Below are 22,104 nucleotides of genomic sequence, written 5' to 3'. Positions count from 1 at the left end.
ATGATTATGGGTTTTTGACATAAACTATGTTATGTTTTTCTCTATTTTGAGCTCATTAGTTCGTTTACCTTAGTACTAGTAGTTATCCAAGTACTTCAACAAGATTCCTAAAAAACAAAAAAAAAAGGTCCGAGGAGCTGAGGACCGAGTCCGTAACCGGTCAGTCACCTTATCCAGTTCGCACACTTGCCCACGTCACCATCTCGCGCCTTATAAATTATATTGGCTTCTCCTTTGCCTGAGGCTTCGGCCTTCGTCTCCTCCCCTGACTTCCTCACGCTTCTTTCGCTTTCCTTGTCCTAAACTTTCAACTTCAAAAATCCATTTTTTCGAATAATAAGAAAAAAGAGAAAGAGGTTATCCAATGAAACTCTAACAAAAGCATTAAATTCTCACAAAAAAACAAAAGAACAAAAATCCCACTCGGGAAAGTCTTAAATTCTTTATTTTTTTGGGGAGTGAAATGTTCCGTAGTAGTAATAATGATGATTTCTCCGGCTCCTCGGATTTAAATGAAGAGGATATGATTAAAGACCCACAACCCGATGCTTCCACTTCTGGTAACCTCCGAAAGTCCGTAAGCCAGAGCACGTCATCATTAACCTCGAATGGTTCAGTCGAATCGATATCTGCGACCCGGTTCTCACATGGGTCTAGACGGAAAAGCAAGAGATGGAGAGGGTGGTGTCAGAGGAGAGGGATAGCCGGGTTGGCCCTATTGGTGCTTGTGTTTTTCATCTTCAACTCTTGGATGCTCTATCGGATTCGAGATCCGGGTCGGGCCGCTGGAATTAAGGTCAAGTACTTGAAGATGAATTCTTCCACGGTTTCTATTAAGGTAAGTTCTAGTCTCGACATAATTGAACTTTTTTGAGGATTTTTTTTTGGTATTTGTTAGTAGATTTTGGAAAATTTTGAGTATTGCTAAGAGAAATGGAGAATTTCTTGTAGAAAAATAAAAAAAGTGCAATCTTTTTAGCTACTGTAGTATGTAAAATTATTGATCTTGGACGTGGACTATCGGTGCATACAATTGCAAGATGAGAGAATAGCTCAGCTTCACTTGCCCTTGAAAACTTGGATGTTTCCTTTGAAAATTTTTGAACTCTCTGTTACTATATTATTTCAAAGTTAGACGTAGTCATGCCTGAAATTTGAAGAAATGTACAAGGTTCTTCTTCCAAGTATGCATCTTTTCAAATTCTTGCCCCCCAAAAATCTCCACCCCTGCGTTAGCCACGGACCATGGTCCGGATGCTAGGTAGGTTTTATGCTTTACAGGTAGATAACATGGATTTGTCCAATGTGAAGATCACTGGTAATTTAATAGTTGGAGACGTACTGATGAAATTTAGGTTGATATAGTAAGTATATTTCTTTAAGCAAACTTAGAAAACATTATTAGAAAGATGCATATAGCTCTACAGGCTCTAATTTTAGGATATCATATCAGGACTTTTACTTTCTGAAAACATGGTTATTACTTTTGGGAGTTTTAGGAGGTCTAGAGTCTAGTTTGATTCCCAGCAGAAGCAAGTGGGATTAATTATGTTAGGGGTAGGATTTTTGGATATTCATCCCAAGATCCCTTTTCCTTAAAGCTGCATATGATTTTCATTTGATAATTGTTGGCAAAAGTGTCATTGTTGAGTATTGTTCCACCTAACTTTAAATCAAAATGAATATATGTCAGCTTTCTTTGGAATTGTTTCATCCCATAAAACTTCTTAGGAATTTATGAATCTCATGTCTGAAAACCAACGAAGTGCAGGACAGCACTGTGTTAATTTTAGTCAGGCATAACTCACGAACAGAACAAGCCCTTAGGGTAGGGCTTCCAGTTTGTAGGAACTATGGTGGTTAAGGAGAGACCTGATTGGACATCTAACTGCCCTCCTCCTTATTCCTGCAGTGATATTTGTATTAGTTTACTAAAACATATCAATAAAAAGTGCATCTTTCATGAAATCAAATGATGTAATTATATGCATGCATTTTGCAATATGTAATGCATGTAGCACAAAATCATACTTGTCAATGTTCTCTTTTATTTGTGAAACATCTGTGTTAAAGAGCATGGTAATCATATTAGTGAGGATCCTTACAGGATGAGAGCGTGGATAACAATTTTTTTAGATAGCAGTTAACAAAAAATTACAACAGAAAACTGAAGTGAACTGGATGGAAAACCACAATATTTGGTTGCAACTCCTAATGGAGGGGTTGAAGGTTGTTGCTTTAAAGGGGCTATGACATCCATATCGGCAACTGGATAAACTTTCTTCAACTTCCCTAGCATTTCTAAAATTTCCTGTTAGAAGATTGTATAACTTTTGAGAACATGGAGGAAGTATGGAAGTCTTCATTTACTCTGTTTTGGTTTTGCTGCAATTTAAGTAACATGAGAACTTATAGGTGTTTTATTCAAATGTAGGAGGAACTAGTAAAGCTTGGTAAAGGAAAAAAGCCTCAGAAGACTATTTATGCAAGACTGTTGGCAAAGGCTTCCCATGCCTTAGCTGAGGTATGTATAATGAACATCTGCTTAACCACTACAGTTCTTTAAAGTAAATGAAAAAGTAAATGCTTCCCAGTGGTTGGGGAAAGGCTCTTAGAGTTCTGTTCACTATCAGGTTCAGGGTTTGAATCCTGGGCCTGACAACAGGGGATAGGAAGGGTGTGGGAAGGGGTGGAAGGGTAAAAGATATATAATAATAATAATAATAAATTTGATAATGCTACATGTCAGGGACAGAACAAACCAGAGCCGAAGGACTTGTGGGTGGATCATGACAATGCTTCATTCTGGAAACCTTGTGCTGATCAGCGCGATTGGGAACCTAGTGGTCTCTCTCTCTCTCTCACTCTCTCTCTCACAAACACACACACGCACACACCCCTCCCTGCAAGTATCACCAACATACCTTGTAACTATTGGGTTTGAGACCTTTGTTGGGCTAATATTTGCATCAATTGGTTTGCACATTTCTCAGAAGGAAATAATGGTTACATAATGGTTACTGCAAATGGTGGCATAAACCAGCAGCGAGTTGCTGTAAGTTATGTCTATGATGCATTTTCTACTTTCCCATATCCATGGTGCAAATAACTCTTCTTTAGGAGTTCATCTCACAAATAATTCCTAGCCTTTCAAGCCATATATTGCAACTTTAATTTTTCCAATTATCATGCCACCCTCTGGCACTAAAATGTTAAAATCTTTTGAAAACAGATATGCAATGCTGTTGCTGTTGCCAGATTACTTAATGCAACACTTGTTCTTCCGGGCTTAATGTACAGCAGTGTGTGGAGAGACGCAAGGTAAATATTACTACTGATTACATGTAAAGCCTCTTGATATATATGTATAATTACTGTCTGTTATGTTGACTTTTCCTTTTTGGATTTTGTACGAGTTGTTAATACATATGTACAAGATCACTGTGAAGGTCCTCTTATTACTTTCTCCTTCATGTGCCTTCCTGATTCTGTCTATCATCTGGTGCAGTCTCTAAAATACTGCTCCTTTAACAATTTTATTTACATGCATTATCCTATCTTCAGTGACACACTGTTTGAAACCAATAAATTTTCCTGACATCTCCTGGAAAAGTCCTTTCATAATGCTTAAGATGTTCTACAAGTGGAAGATTGATGGGATAATTCTACTATTTTTTAGCCAGTTTGGCAATATCTATCAGGAGGATCATTTTATCAATTATTTGAAGCCTGATGTTCGGATAGTGAAGGAGCTTCCAAAGCAGTTAAAATCATTAGATCTGGATGCTATTGGCAGTGTGGTTAGTTTCTTATCCTGTCAACTCTAGAGAATGTTTCTTATGTATAATATAATTCCAAATGCTTATAGATGTTGTTGCTTGAAACTCTGGTCTGAAATTGTTCAGGTCTCAGATGCTGATATAGTGAAAGAAGCCAAGCCAGGTTTTTACAAAAAGTACATCCTTCCCATTTTACATCTTAATCGAGTTGTACATTTTGTTGGATTTGGGAATCGCTTGGCATCTGACCCTATACCATTTAAAGTGCAGGTAAAATTATAGGCTCTTGACATTTATTGCTTGTCGACCTAGGATTAGCATGGCAATGAATCCATGGAATGCCAACCTTTTGCACTTCTTTTTTGCGTTTCTTTCCTACCTTGCTTCCTAATTTAAGGACTTCATCTAGAGACTTCGATGCAGATGTAATTTTCATGCACTGAGATTTGTACCTAAAATACAAGAAACTGGAGCTTTGCTGATTCAACGAATGCGTCAAAATATGTCTCGACTGGGGCCTTTGGATAAACACCTTCTTGGTCCCTTGGCAGAACCCAAAAAGAAGGGGCAAAGATCTCATTCAACCAAAGCTTCCAGATATTTAGCTTTGCATCTCAGATTTGAAATTGACATGGTGGCACATTCTTTATGCGAATTTGGTGGGGGTAAAGAAGAACAGAAAGAATTGGAAGCTTATCGTGAAAAACACTTCCCTGCCTTGATAGAGCTAAAGAAGACTCAAAAGTATGCCATACTCAATTCTTCTTACATATCTGGTCTGAGTAAATCAGTTATTAGATTATGTTTGATCCATGACTTGTCATGGTATTCACATCTTTTCAATAGCTCAAGTGCTTAACCTTTTTTTCCTTTATCCATTTTGATGTACTGTCAAGGTGGTTAGAATCTGTGGAGTACGAAACTGTTTGTTGAACGGGTGTCACTCTCTTTTTTGTGAATAGGCATCACTGGTTAAGTGAGACAACTAGTTGGCAGTATTCATAAGGTTTTGGCTGTATGTGTTAAAAGGTTTGCACATTTAAATGGCCAGCAAGTATACAAGTGTGACCTTTAATTGACTGTTATTTTACTGAAATTGTGTGCATGACTATTTAAGATTTGGTGTACAATGCAGAGTTTGCATAGAAAGATGAAGAAGCAAATTTACAGTGAGGAAATTGGATAGAGGACTAGGAAAGTGGGATTCCTAAGGCTTTACACCTAATAGAGAGGACTTGCATTTGTGGAAACATTTTTCATCACATGATCTGCCTTAAAACTGATATAGAAAGCACCTTTATGATGGACTTGGGGACGAAGGGTGTTCTCTCCAAGTAAAAGTTAAACGTCCACAAGAAATTGCTTGCAAAATTTTGATGGTATTGACTCCACATGGCTGCTCTTAAACGCCTTACTGCTCTTTGACTACACTATAACGAAGCCAAAATTGCATTTTGACTAGAACATTCTACTGGTGAAACCTGTAGACAAACTTTTTAAATTGCACTTTGAATTAAAAAATTGAGGATGGAATAGGGAACCCAACTTTAAGATCCTAAATATCTTCACTTTTTTTCTGCATAGGTGAATTATGTACTCAAATGATGAGTATTTTCATTGATGTCTGCTTTGTTTTTCCTAAATTTTTGTAGATTACCTTCCACGGCTGCTCTCAGAGAAGAAGGATTATGCCCATTGATGCCTGAGGAAACGGTGCTTATGCTTGCAGCCCTTGGTTTCAACCGAAAAACGCGCATTTATCTGGCAGGAGCACATATTTACGGAGGGAAGTCAAGATTGACTGCATTAACTACCTTGTTTCCTAATCTGGTTACTAAAGAGAACCTGCTCTCTTCAGCTGAAATTGAACCATTTGCAAATTTTTCATCTCAGGTAAACTTTTATCTTGCCATTAGCATTTGAGATCTAGCCAGTTAGTTTGACAAGGCATCTCCAAATAGTGTCATACCTCTTCTTTCTGTATTGCCGGAAAGTTGTTACTTGCTAACGGTGTATGCTATTTCTAATGTAAAATTTGGTTGTTAAACCCCTTTTAAACAATTCTGCAAAACAGAATTGCAGATGGGTATGCAGAAAGCTAATCATAGAAGTAATCAGCTTTTGTTTGGAACTAGGTTACCAGCTCAAATTAACATAAAACACTGAATTTCTTATTTAACCTTCCGGCTTGAGGAGTGACATAATGACTTGACCGTGGAGTAGCTACTGTTGGATTTTGTGCATTTCAACAAAAGAATGTAGTCTATTTACATATATTTTTCAATCTGCATCTTTCAGTTGTTGAATGGCTTGTTACTTGAAAATTTATTTGCAGTTAGCAGCACTGGACTTTATCACTTGCACAGCTGCAGACAATTTTGCCATGACAGACTCGGGGAGTCAATTTTCATCTTTGGTATCTGGTTACAGAATCTATTATGGTGGGGGAGAAATGCCAACAATTCGGCCAAACAAACGCAGGCTTGCTGACATATTTGTTAAGAACAACACGATAGAGTGGAGCGTGTTTGAGAAAAGAGTGAGGAAGGCTGTGAGACAAACCAAAAGGGTTTTCTCACGTCCTACTGGTCGGAGTGTATATAGATATCCACGGTGTCCAGAGTGTATGTGCAGTGACCAGCCCTGATGTACTTTTTAGCGACTTTCTGTTAACATTTAGGCAGTGTATTTGTAGGTAAAACATTCTTTCGTAAACATTCTTTTGGGCTTTTGATATCAGATTTTACTCGAGGTCCAAGAATTGAGGTTGATTCGGTGTAAAAATATAAAACAAACTTCAATTTGAGAAAAGTGGACTATTTATTGCTTTCGATTCCTCGAGGACTCGGGTGGAAGTTTGGCCTGGGCCGTTCAGGGCAAGGTAAAGGTATTCCTTTGGTTCATGAGATGCTGGTTACGTTTGCTTTATGGCTCCAATAAAGTCCGCCTTACTAGTCTTAAAACTGTCAATTGAACAATCAGACAAAGATGACCTTCCAGTCTTGAGGGAAAGGAAACGCTATATACAATATATTTTGTTCAACAAGGAGACGCTATCAATCCTTTGACATTTTTATTAGCTGGAGGCTCGTGAATCCACACTTCAAATATTTACCATGACATGAAAGCCCTTAGCATTCAATGCTCCAAAAGTAAGAATCAAGAATTATGGGTTGATGTTGCGTGGAAATTTTTGTACTAGTACGTAGCCCACGAAACAGATTTTGTAACAGGATCACTGCTCTCAAACTACATAAAACAAAAATTTCAGAACGGGAGTAAACTCATTGGAATGCATAGGGGGGTTCCTTATTGAGGGGGGAAAAAATAAAACTATTTGTCCAACGATACAGACTTAACATTTATTGATTTCAAACTTAAGACAACGAAACAGGCAATACAGACAATGGGATTCTCGCGATATGATCCAGACTTCCTGTCAAAACAATTTCACCAAAGCTGAAGTCATCGAGTGCTTGAGTTACATTGAGTCTTATTTCCAGGTCTTGTATTCCTTGAGGGGCCACCCTAAACCAGGGCGGATGGATATCGATCATCACTCCAACTGGTGGTAGCACACCGCATACATAAGTCTCCGGTTTGCTTGCCACATTCGTTGAAGCAACATTTCATGGAGTCAAGTCCATTTAGGATTATTTTGCTTGATGAGCGCAGCTATGCCTGAAATGTGAGGTGTCGCCATGCTAGTACCAGATATTAGAGCAAAATTTTGTCCTGAAAATCGTTAAGCTATATCATGTTCGGGTTAAAAAAAAAAACTTGGTTATCTTTATGCGAGAATGATCAAAACTATGGAACTAAATAGAGCTTGAAAAGGTGAACTCATGTAGTACCAGCTAGCATGGGATCTGAAGCACTCAATGGGCTCCAAGCTGCCCAAATTTGATGCCCTGGAGCCAAAATATCTGGCTTAAGCACATCAGTAGGATTCTTTCGTTGGTCTATGTAATCAGGACCCCTTGCGGAGAATCTGCTGACAGTAGGTGCACGTCCCATGCAAGCAGCAGTCCTTCCCTCACCTATTGCTGCTCTTCCGCTGTAACTGATTACCAATCCTCTCTTATCACGACTAGTTTGCTCTTCGTAGTATTGGGATATTAGCTACAGGGGAAAATCATTTGATTCATCATAATGCAAGTTGCAATAATATTCTCTGGAAATATTAATTTGCATGTAAAATTTGCATACAAGTGCATCACTTGTTCTTGGGATCATTATGCCAGGAACAGAGAATGGAATAGGTTCAGCTATAAAGTCTCCATATCTTGGGTTTGCAACAAGCATAAAACCTACGAAACCAAGAACTTTTGCTGTGTTTATGATGGCTGTAAGGTTTGAAGTTCCATTGTAAAAGCCGTCTGAGAATGTGCAGATCACCACACTTCCTAGCACCACAGCAGGATCTAGTGCCTCAGGATATTGGCATTCTTCTATATACTGTGAAATCCTAGGAAAGTTTCCATTCCTAATTACTGCATCTTTCGCTAAGATCAGCCTATGTTGAAGTAATCCTTGTCCAGAACTCGGACCTAGAAAGAGAACTAAGAAATCCAATTATTACCAAAAAAAAGACAGAAAAAAAGATAGAAGGATACAATTCACTTCTGGTACTACTAAGAGCACCAGAAGTATTTACCTGATAGTCCCACGCCGCCAATTTTTTTACCATTGCCTAAAATAAGAGTGCCAGGGTAACTTCTGTCAGTATCTGAAGCAGCCACACCAACTGTCCAAGGGCTATATGACACCACAGTATAAGGACCGGGACCTCCATTACCCACAGCTTGAATGACCAGAATTCCAGCCTTGTTTGCCGCTAACATGAAGATTTCGAACGTGCCTAAAAATGTAATCGCATCTTCTGGTGGTTGGTCTGGTCCTATGGAGAGTGTTAGAATATCCACTCCATCCAAAACTGCCTGCAACAGTCAATCAAGTTAAAACCTAAAGTTCAATGAGAATCTCAGCTTACCACTCGCTATATATATATATATATATACACTCACACACACACACACATTCATCTGTGCTTAATGAAATACATAGAGTCGGTGATTACTTGGTCAATTGCTGCAAGTACATCTGTTAGAGCTCCCACGCTTGGATAAATAGCTTTGTACACTGCAATACTGAAAAGTATAAAAGCCTGTAATAAGAGTCCAATATTAAAAACATCAATAACCTAGTAATCCTGCTTTAACCATTCCGATTTGCGTGAGAAATGTTAAGGGCCTTGTAATAATGGCGTCATTTAGTTTAAATAGGTTACTTGGTTGAGAGTTCATGGCCTTTATTCCTCATCTTACGACAAGGGTTAGATTCTCATTCATTCTCATCATCTCCTTTCCCCATAGGCTTCCTGCTTATTTCTTCCCACCACACTACAAATGCACTCCTAAATTTGTATCACTTTCTCACTTTGCACGTAAATTTTAATTTTAAACACTTTGCATCCTCTAATCTTAAGTTTGTCCCGTTTGAATCCAATGAATAATTACGTTTGCAAAATTAATGAAATTAAGGAGGGCAAAAATTAATAATAATGTACTGTCTTATTCTAATTGTGATCCCTTAGCTTTTTTGTGACCATTTTTAGTGCACTGTCATTAATTTATATAATCACAATCACTGCTATTATTTAAAAAATTAATGAGATAAAAAATGATGTGAATTAATGATAATGTATTTTTTTAAAATTTTTGCTACAATACCTTAGTATTTTTTACCACTTTCAACACGTTACCTTTGATTTGTTGGGTACTTTATGATGTTAATTTTTCTAAAGTTGTCATTGATTGGATTTGGATGGAATAAACTTGAGAGTCTAGAGTGTAAAGTGTCCAAAATTAAGAATTTAGGATGTAAAGCATTCAAAATTAAAATTTTGGGGGCAAAGTAAAAAAGTGATTTAAGTTCAGGGGTGCAAAGTGAAGTTAATCCTATATATATATATATAGAGAGAGAGAGAGAGAGCGCAACAGATCTTCTGTCCCACACCCTATGTCACTCTTTGTCCCACTTTTATTATATTGATATTTCTATAAACATCCTATTAGTTTTTTTTGTTTTCGTGCACAAAAAAAATATATATAGAAAATAAAAAATACAGCAGAAAATTCATAAAAAATCTCATTTTTATGCATTTTGTTTTTTGAGTTTGTTAAATTTTGTGTATTACTCAATTAATAGTTATTGGATCTTAAGAAAACAAAAAGAAACTAAAACGTGATGTTTATAGGAGAAATATCAATATAATAAAAAGTGGGATAGAGAGTGACACAGGATGTGGGACAGAAGATCCGTTGCGGAGAGCGCAACAGATCTTCTGTCCCACACCCTATGTCACTCTTTGTCCCACTTTTTATTATATTGATATTTCTCCTGTATAAACATCACGTTTTAGTTCTTTTTTGTTTTCTTAACATCAATAACTATTAATTGAGTAAAAAATAAATACAACAGTTTCAAAAAAGTAATATATAATAGAAAATTAAAAAATATAGCAGAAATTCATAAAAAATCTCATTTTTTATGCATTTTGATTTTTGAGTTTGTTAAATTTTGTATATTACTCAATTAATAATTATTGGATCTTAAGAAAACAAAAAAGAACTAAAACGTGATGTTTATACAGGAGAAATATCAATATAATAAAAAGTGGGACAAAGAGTGACATAGGGTGTGGGACAGAAGATCTGTTGCGGAGAGAGAGAGAGAGAACACCCTACCGTGCACGTGGGGCCATTCCACTGGCTTTTCCATAGTAGAATCCATCAACTACAACTGGAACTCCAAAGTTTCCAGCGGCAATTGAAGCCACATGACTGCAAAAGAGAAGATATATTTTTCCGTTAAGTAACGGGAAATTCTTGTGTTCATGCATGATCAGCAATAAGTAGCAAATTAGTCTCGAAATGCAAAAATTTCTTTCTTGAAACTGTAACGATCAGTTTCACTGTACCTTCCATGTCCTGCAGCATCAAAGGGTGATAGGAAATCCATTGAGGCATTAAGCGCAGTAGCTGCTTGTGCTCCAGCTGAGAAAAACCTAGCAGAAACTATTTTGCCATTGCAGGAAGTCTCAGGAAACAGAGGACCACTCTCACAAGTCCCCGAAAAACGAGGAAGTTCTGATATATAAGGATTGGTTGGGTCACCAGCAAAGCTGGGGTGAAGAGGGTCGATGCCCGAGTCCACGAAACCGATCACAGTTCCTTCACCAGCATTTCGATCTCCTCCTTCCTGAGTCCAAACCGCTGGCAACCCTAAGAATTGTGGTGTATAAGTTGTCATTAATTTGGCTCTCCTGTCTCTCTCTACAATCTTAACCCCAGGAGCTTTCTTTATTCTCTCAACCTGATTTTAGAAAAAAAATTGTCAGTTAAAGCCGAACAAGAGACAATGCATAAAAGTAGTGAGAAAAATTGAGCACTAACGATGATATAATTTTCAGGGTTTTACCTGAGATGGGCTAGTATGGAATGCGAATCCATTAACAATGTTTTTAAAGCTGTAAAGCTTGGTGTAGCTTCCTGCGTCTAAAGCAGTTTGAAGAAGCTGGTCATGGGAGTCGATCAGGTGCTTTGCATGAGACTTGGAGGCCTCACTAGTAGTTCAAACAAGAATAGAACAAAATAGTTTCCCATATAACATTTTCAAATATAGAGAACTTGACTACGTGGGAGGCTGATCAGGAAACTATTTTAATCTTCCATGATTTATTTTAGATGTGTAAACCAAAAGGCACAGAGAAATTATTACCTGTTGGGATCGGATCCTTCTCCTTTCTCAGTTGGCATTGTACCAGAATTTTTTTGATGATGAAATACAACCGGCTCACCTTCCATTAGAACTATGTATATGTCGCGCTCTTCTGCAATGCATGATATAGCAATCACAAAAGTGAGAAGTTTTCTAGTCAGAGATGAAATCCAGACAGCTCTCCTACTTCTTGCCATGATTAGGCAACAGTGCTCAGAATCCAAAGCTGCGTTTAGGGTTTCATTATCCCTGGAAAATTAATGTACCCTCTCTCTTATAAGCCATGCAAAGCCAAAATTGTAATCGCATGGTTGGCGTGAAAGAAAGCTGTTTTAGCAAGCTTTTCAGCTGATCTTAATGAAACCGACGGTTACTTTTTTTCTGCTTTCCACTATTTTTGTTCAAATTCTAGACAGAAAAACTGTTGCTGAGATGTGTTTATTGTCGTCTACCCGTGTTATTGCTCCCTGTTCACGCTAGCCAACCTTGCAAGTCCTACATACACTGCAAATCAGCAACATAGATCCAGTTCAAGCCGAAAGCCACTTGGCTCTTGTTGCAGGAGTCGGCAAAGTAGCATTATATCCCGATCGATTAAATATTATGTCATTTTGCTTCCGTTGATTCGCTGCTCATGTAGCTGAGCTTGATATTCCACGGTCTTTAGCCAGCCTTTAATAGTGTTTTATCGGGTTATTTAAGATCCTCTGATCATAAAATCAAGGGGCAGTCGTCTTTGATAGGTGATAGATGCAGCTATTTTTTATCACCTAAATGAACAGGATTAATTGCTAGCCAACATCCTTTTATGGCGTACAAGCAGCACTCCTTCCGCAGCTTGGAATAATTATATAGTCGTGTAGAGAAGGAAATGAATCAAAATTCTGCTGATCTTCCATCTAGCAGCAGAATCAACTACCACTGCAAGAGTCAATTACTCATGAAGCATAAAACCTAATGAAGGTCCTCACAACGATCATATGCATATTTAGCCTATGCAAAGATAGTAACAATCCAAATTCTTTGCTTGACACTGAAGATTCAAAACCAAAGTTAATTTATCTAAAATTTTGTTTCAGATTTTCAACAGCAGAAGCATCATTCTGAGCGCATCACAAGCTACAAAACCATCTACCAATATGCATACAACCACGCATTCAGGAACTGACATAATATATCCACTACAAATAGACACATGTTCTAATCTTCTACGCTATACAACATCACAACAACATCAGATTTATGAAAACTGGCAATCCCTCCAGCCAGCAACGTTGTGCTTCCCCCCGGCTTACTTCTTCCGCCGTTTCCGTTCCACCTGTAAGAAATCAGAGGCTTTATTAATAGTCGAAAGAGATCAATAACAAAAATTATATTCCTTAAATGTTAGATAAATTAAAAGAAAAAGCATAAACTTAACTATTCCTGCCACATGCATTCCAATACAACCGGGAGGAAAATTTTCCTATGATACCAGTGAACTTGCAAACGCTCTTGTGACAAAAGTAATCATACATTCGAGTAGGGTTGTTATAATTTCTAGAACATTGCCTTGGCACAGCCCAATGTCAATAAACAAACTGCGGCATATGACATGCGCTTTTTTCACCTACACTACAATTCTTTGTCAGATGTTACACACTTCTGTCCAATTAATAAGGCAAAAGAATTTACTGCCAGTGCAAACCAATAAGTAAGAAAAAATTCCATCAGACCCATTACCAGCATTGAGCTACTTCCAGACAGTTTCTGTCATACAGACAATAGAAAATATAGAATACTGGACAAACTTTAAACTGGAGATTTTGCAAGGGTCAGATTCAGTGTTAAACAGTAAGGCAGCATGTAATCCAAGGACCAAACACTAAAGATCAAGCACTAAACATGACAGCATTTTTTACAAATATTCGTTCAAAACATATTCAAGAGGTGATTGAGACCTTCTAAAAGAGTCAGGTGATATAGTCCTAAAGAAAGAAGTAATTCCATTTGTAACTATACTTTTCTTCTTTCTTCTTCTTTTTCCTTATTTTTTCCCCCATTTAGCACATACTTGTACGTGCAGATGGTGCATATGATGGAACAGAAAGTTTTGCTGTTCAAAGGACCAATTTGAATGTTTGCCTGATCATATTCAGAAGAGATACTTTCTCCAATAAAAATAAGCAATTTCCAACATTCACTTGCCCTAAATTTCTCTATGTAAATTGTAGAGGTGCTTTTGGTCACTAGGGAAAACATAAGGGTGGATGAACTAAACCTTTTCACATAATTTTCAACTCTGCCAGAAACCTATTTTCAAGACCACAACATCTTAAAAACTCTCTTTCCCTTTATGGTAGTTTGTACTCACCCTCCTATCTCAGAACATATCTGAGTCAATAATTTAACATAACCCTCTCTCTCTCTCACACACACACACACAAAAAGAAACATTCAGAAACTTTACCTGTATATACAGGTGTTGGTTCCTATTCTCTCTCTCAATAACACAGACACTGATACACACAAACCAACACACACACGAAGAATTTATATCTCTATATGCAAGCATGAGTGCAGGTGTGCAGGACTTGTCTTCTACTTTGAAAGCTGAGAAGCCATTCCAACAATTTCTGTCTTTTCTCCAGCCAGTTGACCATTTATACTCATATTTTCTTTAGTACAGTCCTTGGCAAAAGAAAAGTGTTAACCATGCCAACCCTTCCCATGAAGATGGGGAATAGAACCAAATTCTTAAAGGTCAACATCCATGATCATATGCTGAAGTAACTGCCCAACACAAGGAAAGGATGACATGGAAAACTTAAAAGAGTGTAAAACATTGACAGTCAAATGGCTAGGAAACAGAAACATTTTATTGACTAAATTCTCCCCACCAAAAGTTCAATGGAGCATCATAGAAACAAAATTAAATTAAAAAAAAAAAAGATTGTATTCGATTAGAAGTCACGTGCGAGGATGGTATTGACCTGAAACTAGTAGTAACTACAAAAATTTCAATATGGTCAACAATCAGTGGATATTGGACAAATGTACATTTATCATCAAACAGTAGGTGATAGAGCACGGTCTGTTGTTACATTTACTTTATGCAATCTTAAACTAACGTTGCCTTCAAGCAATTCATGTTTTTTGAAAAGTTCTAGACAGACAACTATATTTGGGCAAAATCTGCATATAATGAGCCTCACCTTTCCATTCATTATTGGAGATTCAGTTAATTTGGTCTGAGGCTTTTTCACGTCAGCAGGTGCACAATCAGAACAAACAAACATATCCAATTGCTTTGCCTGTTCAATGCTCATCCCAACACAATCAGGATGAAACCTATCAAGGAATCAGATATTGTTGCTTAGAAAAATTAAGACTGGGGAGACTACAAGGTATAAAAGCAACTCAGAAAGGAATAAACAAATACTTTAGCAAAGGCTAGTTATTCCCACACTAGCACATAAAACTTTAATTATATATTCTTTCTTCACTTTGAGGTGGAAGAGGGAATTTTTGCTGAAAAAAGGTGAACTACTCATGATAAAGAATGATGGGCAGTATTCCTCTCCAGAAATAAAAGAAGATGCTTCAAAAACATCATCTTTTTAACAATCTACATCTTGCAAATATGAAAACTCAAGGTGTATCATTAGCAAAAGATACCATTCTTCAAACAGCATTTAGTTCCTCCTCTTTGCTGAAAAGGGATAAAAAAGCAATCCTTATATCCCTATATCTTAAAGCCCTGCAATGCATACAGTTGATAAAACCTTTCTCCCTTGTTTTCCCTATTGCAACTAGATCTAAGGGATGGGAAGTCTTTTTAAGTGGCAGAAAGCATTTTTTCCGAGCTTCTTTATCTGAACAATTCAATTACACCCTGAAAATTCAAGGTCCAACTAATACAACTACAACCACAAATGAATCAATAGAAGCACAAGAGAAAGTTGGTGAGTAATACCAGTCTTTGCACCCATCGCATTGCACCATCAGATCATCAGGGTTATATGGCATCTCGCATTTGCAGTACCTTCATTATGAACCACAAAAGAGTGCTTAGTAACTAAAGGAAAGATAATCTTAAAACTATACCAGGCACACACATAAAATACTCACACTGCAATACGGTCAGGAAGAAAAGCACCAGTAGCAGCTTTATACTCAAATCGGCAATAGTAATCTTCAGGCGTTACATTTTCAAGTTTGGTATAATTTTTGAAAGTATGGACAATGCACTTCCCTTCAATAGTATCGGCACTCTGAACATCCAAATGGTCTGACAAGAATAACTCCTTTGCTCCATGGAACTGCCTCCGCCCTCCAAGTGACTCCTCTGGCCTATAATACCACCTTACTCGGACCTTGCAGTTGCTTCGATTATCAGCCTCAATCTTCTCAACACGTGCCACGTACGGGGCCTTATCAATTTCTGATGGGCGCATCAACACACAATCCGCAGCTTCAAATCCACAAAAGAGAATGGTAAACAAACATCAATTACTAAACACATCAAAAAATTTTCTTTGACAAGTTTAGTTTCAGTTCCAATACAAAGCAAGGCACCATAAATAATAAATCTATCCCATAACAAAAAAAATATCTCCATAACCATCCATCCAGGACCAAGAGCCCATTAATATTTCAGTTACATTTTTCCCTTGGCTCAAACAAGAAAAGTACAGAATAAAACACTTGTTAATTACATGCTCCCAAATACACTGTCTCTATTACATGCATAAAAAAGTCTGCATGTACTAAAGAGTGTCCTGCATTACATTAGGAAGACAACCGGATAAGCGGCAAATGGATCTAAATATATCCAAACCAATTACAACCATTGACTTAATGGATCTAAATGAATAGGATATATAATGGATAAATGAAAAACAATTATCCATTTATTTAACCAACTCACCCAACACCTAAAACAACTAAATCCTCCTCTGTCATAGTCGATCCACAAGTACTCCAACTCCAACCCGTAGGAAGCCTATGCAAAACAGATACCTAAACATGCACATGTATACACACCACTTAATTTCCATTTGCACCCTCTCCTCTCAGTCCTGGATTTCGAATCCATGATTCAAATGCTGCCGAATAGTAATTAAGAGCATTCTTCAAACAGGTTAAATGTCCAACGCAGTTCAAAGTACCTTGTATTTGCCCAAGTGATTATATTCATCGTTCGGCAACTTGGCAAGCTTCAGCGCAGCCTTAAATTGCAAACTTATCATCATCCATGCTACTACCTCATTCGGACCAACCAAAAAACATGCCCCAATTAATTCCTCTATTGGAGGTAAAAAATGACTTCAACTCCAAATTCAGATCTAGAATATGAATAAAGTTCGCCAACACTTCCCAATGGCCACAAGAGCAGCTTCTTGAGACTCCCAAAGCGTGGAAGTAGAACTACAGAGATGGCAACTCTTTAAAGTTTTCAGGTGGTTAAAGCTTGTAACAGAGCAGCTGAGTGTTTAAGTGTGTGAACAGTTTGGACTACAGAGAAACACTTTTTTTCTTTTTTGGTTTAATAATTGGATTTGTATGGATGTATTGGATAATCCATGCAAATGCACCAACTTATGTGATTTAAATGGTCATCCATTTAAAGTCATTTAGATTATTCAAGTAATCCAAATCCATTTAGTCGAGGTTTATATGGATGAATAACTGGATATGTACTCTAATTGCCAGCTCTAGACAACGGCATTCCCCAACCCCCCATTTAGTCGAGGTTTATATGGATGAATAACCGGATATGTACTCTAATTGCCAGCTCTAGACAACTGCATTCCCCAACCCCTCAAGGCACATTTAAAGAAAACCCAAAATTTTTTCTGGGCACTTCGTGAAAAGAAAAGGTCAAACGTAAATTCATTCTAGAATTAGCTATCACAAGCCAAAAAAGACAAACCTTGCACTTTATTACATGCATGTAAACTCAATTAGCACAGAGCTTACGCCAAACAAACATCATTAACCCCCAACCCTCGGCCGAAAAACACTTCACTTCCCAATATAAAACCCCTTGCCTGAGCATATCAAAGTTGAAAAAATAAAAATAAAATCATACGAATAATTCATCGATACAAATATTTGTAACATACAACGAGATAGGATATGTAAAATGAGAAAAATAGGCAACAAGCTATAAATATATATATATACCTCTGACAACTTTGTTGGTGCCCTTGATTGTGTATGAGTCCAAGTCCCGCTTGCCAGGTCTGGTTTTGGCCATGGGAGAAATGGAGAATGGGAAATGGGGAACAAGAGATAGAGGAAAGAGGGTTTCTTTTCTTCGACTGTGCTGTGCTTTGGTTTGCAGTAAAGACTGAGAAGCTTTACTGGGTCCGTGGTAAATAAACGACAATTGTATACCAAATGGTAAAATTCGTAGGGTTTGGGATTGTTGGGTGGGCTTCGAAGATATAGGGGCACTGGCATAATTTTGGTGAAAGGCTATCTGTTTATAAACTCACCACTTGAGGTTAAATGCACAAATCACAACAGTTCTTTTTGGATTTTGGAAATCCTACCGGCGGTTATGATTTAGGACTGTCAATAGGTCCAGTTAGTCCGAGCTTGTTTAATGGGATCGGACCGAATCTGGGTTTGAATGTTAGGTTCGAATTAAACGTAGAATAAAATTTCTTTATAATGTAGATAATTGTACATAAAAAAGTGGATAAAAGTTGAGCAGATTAGGTGAGAGTTGGGAGTCAGTATGAAAATGTGAATAATCTCAACAAATAACTGATGCAAATAGCTCTCTCCTAACTGTGGGGAATTTTTTTTTTTTATTAATAAACTAGGACAAAGTTACAGAAATGTTGGCACTAAATTTTCTAGGTAAATCTGTACATAATGTGATTTACACTCAAATCTATTAAATTTATTATTTAACAATTTACTAACTCAATGGATCCAAACTTTAGATTTCAAATTTTAAATTTTAGATTCCAGTTTCAAACTTCAGTTTTGTCATACGAGCCCAATTGGTTTGCCAAGTGGTGTCCCGAAATTGTATGTTTTCCTTAGTGTTATTCTCAAATTATTCAAAATTTGTATAATTTAGCATCGTTGTCTAATTAACATAATACTACAATGAATGAAATACTTCTCTATTGGAGAAGCATTTAGGAGAAAATCAAGGAAATCAAAAAATTGTCTTCTAATCTTTTAAGTTATTAATCATAATCTAAAGGGATAATTTCATAAACCTTTCCTGCATTTTTTAACAATTGCAACCACCCCTCTTGATATTTGAAAAATTATAGAAACCTCCCTTAAAAATTATGTTTTATAACAAACGATGATGTAAGCACAAAAAAAATCTAATGAATACCCTACATCGTGCCTATTGGATTTACGAAACAAATTAAATGACAAAAGAAATCAAATATCAATATTGCTTGCTGAGTAAAAAATGTTAAGGTAGCTCTTTATAGCAAAATTTATGCCATGTTTCAAGGCATCATTTTTTAATGTTTGGATTTCATTTTCTTTTTCCCCTTGCTAAGTAAGTTGTGAAGAAGCTATTTTTAGCAAATGCATTCCTACTAGTTGGCTATTTATAAAACGTAGCAAGAAGTCCATTTAAATGACTTCGGTATTGAATGTAATGTATTAGGTGAGATGAAGTTAGAACTTTTGGATAAAGAAATATTTGCAAAATGTGATTTTCTTTTTTTTTTTTCTTACACCCACTTTTCACTTAAGATTTATAGAGTTGCCAAGGCTATTATATAGTCTTTTCATAACAATGTAGGAAGTGAGTGTAATTTTTCAAATTTTAAGGAGGTGGTTGTAATTATTAGAAACTTTAGGGGAGGTTTATGAAATTATCCCTAGTCTAAAATGTAGACCGAGGTCTTAACAGTTGGGTAAAAAAATGAATCTCAAGAATTTGCAAAGCACTTCGTTATATCTTTATATATTAATTGTATTTTTTTGAGACATTATCGTTAATACTGTAACACTTTTTGCGACGTATTGCATGAGATAAAATTGTGATTAGAAATATTTTTAAAAAAATAGAAAAATGTGTAAATGATACAAGCAAAATAATATTTGAAAAAAAATTGTATCCGAATGCAATCATTAAAGTAGTATCTTTAAAATTTTATTCATGCGCATTTTAATTTTTTTTAGTAACTTATTTTTTATCTTTAACAAAGCACTTATTGCTTTTATGTATCCTTTTATATATATCTATTCACTGCTTTGAGATATTCTAAAAGATTATAATATGTTGACATGTGTCATTTGCAAATATCACTAAATTATTTTAATTGTAATAAATTTAATCAATGTTATCCAATGGTCATCTATAAGTCAAATTCAAATATCCAAATCCCTATATAGCACACAACATAGATTCAGATGTCTAAATCCATACATAGCATGGGACATAAATTCAAATGTCTGCATTCATACTGTATTCTAAAATTTAAATTGATAGTCATCTATAAGTTTTTTTTTTTCAAAAGTCATCTATAAGTTTTTAAAAAAGCAAATGATAGTTTCACTCAAAAAAAAAAAAAATATTCTGCCACTTCATTCTTCTTGTTAACTTAGTAAAATGGCACAAAAACACATCAAATATTATATGTAACAAAAATACCAAACTATGCATAACCAATAACTTTTGTCTTTTCAATTCATTTAGTTTTTCATACTTTTAATTTAGTTTCAAATTTTTATTCAACTAATAATAAAGGGAATTCCTAATGACGGTGATTTTAAAAAATACCCGTGTTTATATGAGTTGTTTAATAGTTCTTGAATAATATACTAAATTTTGTGATTTGGAGTTGTCTATTATTTTTGAGGATTTATTATTTTATATGTGAATTTTTACAATTTTAAACAATATTAATTTTTTTTTTAGAAATAAAAGATTAAGATTTTGTGGTTAACCAAGTAGAGGTCTCCCTAATAGTAATATAAAATGATCATTTAACTATGCCTCGAGAATACTTTTGAAATCCAAATTATTAGAGAATCTAAACTACAGGCATTTGTAAATGTACAAATGATAGTAATACGTAAATGAAGTTATCTTGTATCACTGGTATTAATCTTATAAACTTGCGCCGGTGGCTATCGCATTTCTACAGATGCTGTCGTTCCAGCTTTTGCGTTTCAGGCACCTCTTCCTTCCACCTCCATTTCAGAGCTGCTTTCTTGTTTGTTGCTCATCTGCGGTGCCGTCGCAACTTTACCCATTTTAGGAGACCTCCATTTCGGGGCTGCTTTCTTGTTCCTGCCATAGAATTTCCCCACACTCATGCTGCTTCATTTTCCAGTGAAAAGCCCGGAAATCAAAGGCGCGTCTTTTCACCATAATTCAACACATCTTCTACCACTTCAATGAGAAGTCGCTTTATAGTAGGTAATTGCGTTTTGTACAAATTTTGGAATTTAAGTGGGAAATCTACCCTATAAGGACCCCTGTGAAGCCATTCTCTGAAAAAAAATTCTATCAGATACTGATCAAGTTTGCTTATCCACGAACTATCCTTCTTTTTTCAAGAAGAGATGATAAGAAATTAGATTTATAGTTTTCAAGTGTAATTAACTCCACATGCAACACAAAAGCCTAAAATTCAACGTATAAACTTCTCAAGAACAGTGTATTTCTCTTTTGAGGCTTACTGCATCAATCTCCAAAATTCTGGCTATAGGGCTCAGCTATCTTCCTAGGTCCTCCAGTTATTGCATTTGATTGTGCAATGAGAAGCAGTTGCACATGAAGGCATTTCTCTTCAAACATGACTGCACCACACCTAAATTTCAAGCTATAAGAAGAGACTTGATGAGTAAACTCCTACTAATCGTGGATGCCAGGTTAAAGACCGGTAGCTTAACCATCATATTCATGCATGCTGGATAACTGGACAGCGCTTTTATACATCCAAGCTTCAGCAGTGCTAGACCTCTCTCTCCTTCTTTGTTAGGTAAAAGAGCCAACAGTTTTTCATTCAGGATTTCCACAGCAGCAATGCAACTAAGGGAAAACGTTACAGCAAGTAAATGCAAATTTGACCTAGATGTGAAATCATCGACCATATTTTGACAAATGAGACATATCCACATCAAGGCAAGCTCCAATGCACCCCAGCAATTAAGGGAACCAAAAGGGTAAAAGATGAAGAATTGTGCAAGTTGAAGCAACTTGACACGTACTAAACAAGAACACTTGAACAGAAACTTAAATTTGATTGTGCCTCTTGGCTTGTTGAATTTTGGCAAATAACTAATGACGCGAGATATCATTTACCGCAAGCAATCAAATAGAGGAAAAAACAGATAGGTGACCACGAGACACAGCTAAGGAAGACAAATCAAGGAAGAGACTCTAGTGAACTGTTCATCAACACGTACGTTATGCTTTGTAGCCAATGGGATCATGAAGACTTCGCCCTTCCTCCATCTTAACCCTAGATGCAAAAAATCCATAATCTAGGTTCAAAGTTATTGATCCACCTTGAAACCTTGTTCTCCTATGCTGTACATTCATCAAAACTTTAGTACCTGT

The 22,104-nt window shown here is 36.4% G+C and overlaps 3 protein-coding genes across 6 annotated transcripts; 1 reads left to right on the top strand and 2 right to left on the bottom strand.

Moving 5' to 3' along the window:
* Positions 1–231: 231 nt before the first annotated feature.
* Positions 232–6,610, top strand: LOC113781950 (O-fucosyltransferase 15-like). Of its 4 annotated transcripts, none has more exons than XM_027327830.1 (10): positions 232–838; positions 2,435–2,524; positions 2,756–2,846; positions 2,994–3,055; positions 3,233–3,321; positions 3,680–3,800; positions 3,906–4,049; positions 4,189–4,523; positions 5,432–5,672; positions 6,115–6,610. In XM_027327830.1, the coding sequence occupies exons 1-10, from the start codon at positions 464–466 to the stop codon at positions 6,424–6,426; spliced, it is 1,860 nt and encodes a 619-aa protein (XP_027183631.1). In that variant the 5' UTR covers positions 232–463; the 3' UTR covers positions 6,427–6,610. The 4 variants fall into 4 exon arrangements, with proteins under 4 accessions (XP_027183631.1, XP_027183633.1, XP_027183630.1 ...); XM_027327832.1 differs by having other exon boundaries at positions 233–838; positions 2,750–2,846; positions 3,906–3,955; positions 4,203–4,523; XM_027327829.1 differs by having other exon boundaries at positions 233–838; positions 2,750–2,846.
* Positions 6,611–7,156: 546 nt separating this feature from the next.
* LOC113781994 (subtilisin-like protease SBT2.4) lies at positions 7,157–11,758 on the bottom strand. The gene is given in 10 exon segments (XM_027327908.1): positions 7,157–7,420; positions 7,423–7,514; positions 7,634–7,901; positions 7,989–8,329; positions 8,437–8,719; positions 8,860–8,929; positions 10,529–10,624; positions 10,762–11,156; positions 11,262–11,406; positions 11,562–11,758. Coding segments are annotated over 10 exon segments (2,151 nt in total).
* Positions 11,759–12,568: 810 nt separating this feature from the next.
* LOC113782984 (chromatin remodeling protein EBS-like) lies at positions 12,569–17,975 on the bottom strand. Its single transcript, XM_027328975.1, has 5 exons — positions 17,730–17,975; positions 15,672–16,014; positions 15,517–15,585; positions 14,756–14,891; positions 12,569–12,879 (listed from the first exon to the last, which is right to left on the bottom strand). The coding sequence occupies exons 1-5, from the start codon at positions 17,800–17,802 to the stop codon at positions 12,853–12,855; spliced, it is 648 nt and encodes a 215-aa protein (XP_027184776.1). The 5' UTR covers positions 17,803–17,975; the 3' UTR covers positions 12,569–12,852.
* Between the last annotated feature and the right edge of the window lie 4,129 nt (positions 17,976–22,104).

The sequence above is a fragment of the Coffea eugenioides genome, chromosome 9 (genome assembly GCF_003713205.1).
Source record: "Coffea eugenioides isolate CCC68of chromosome 9, Ceug_1.0, whole genome shotgun sequence".
NCBI classification, from domain to species: Eukaryota; Viridiplantae; Streptophyta; class Magnoliopsida; order Gentianales; family Rubiaceae; genus Coffea; species Coffea eugenioides.
This window is presented reverse-complemented; position numbering and strand designations above follow the sequence as displayed.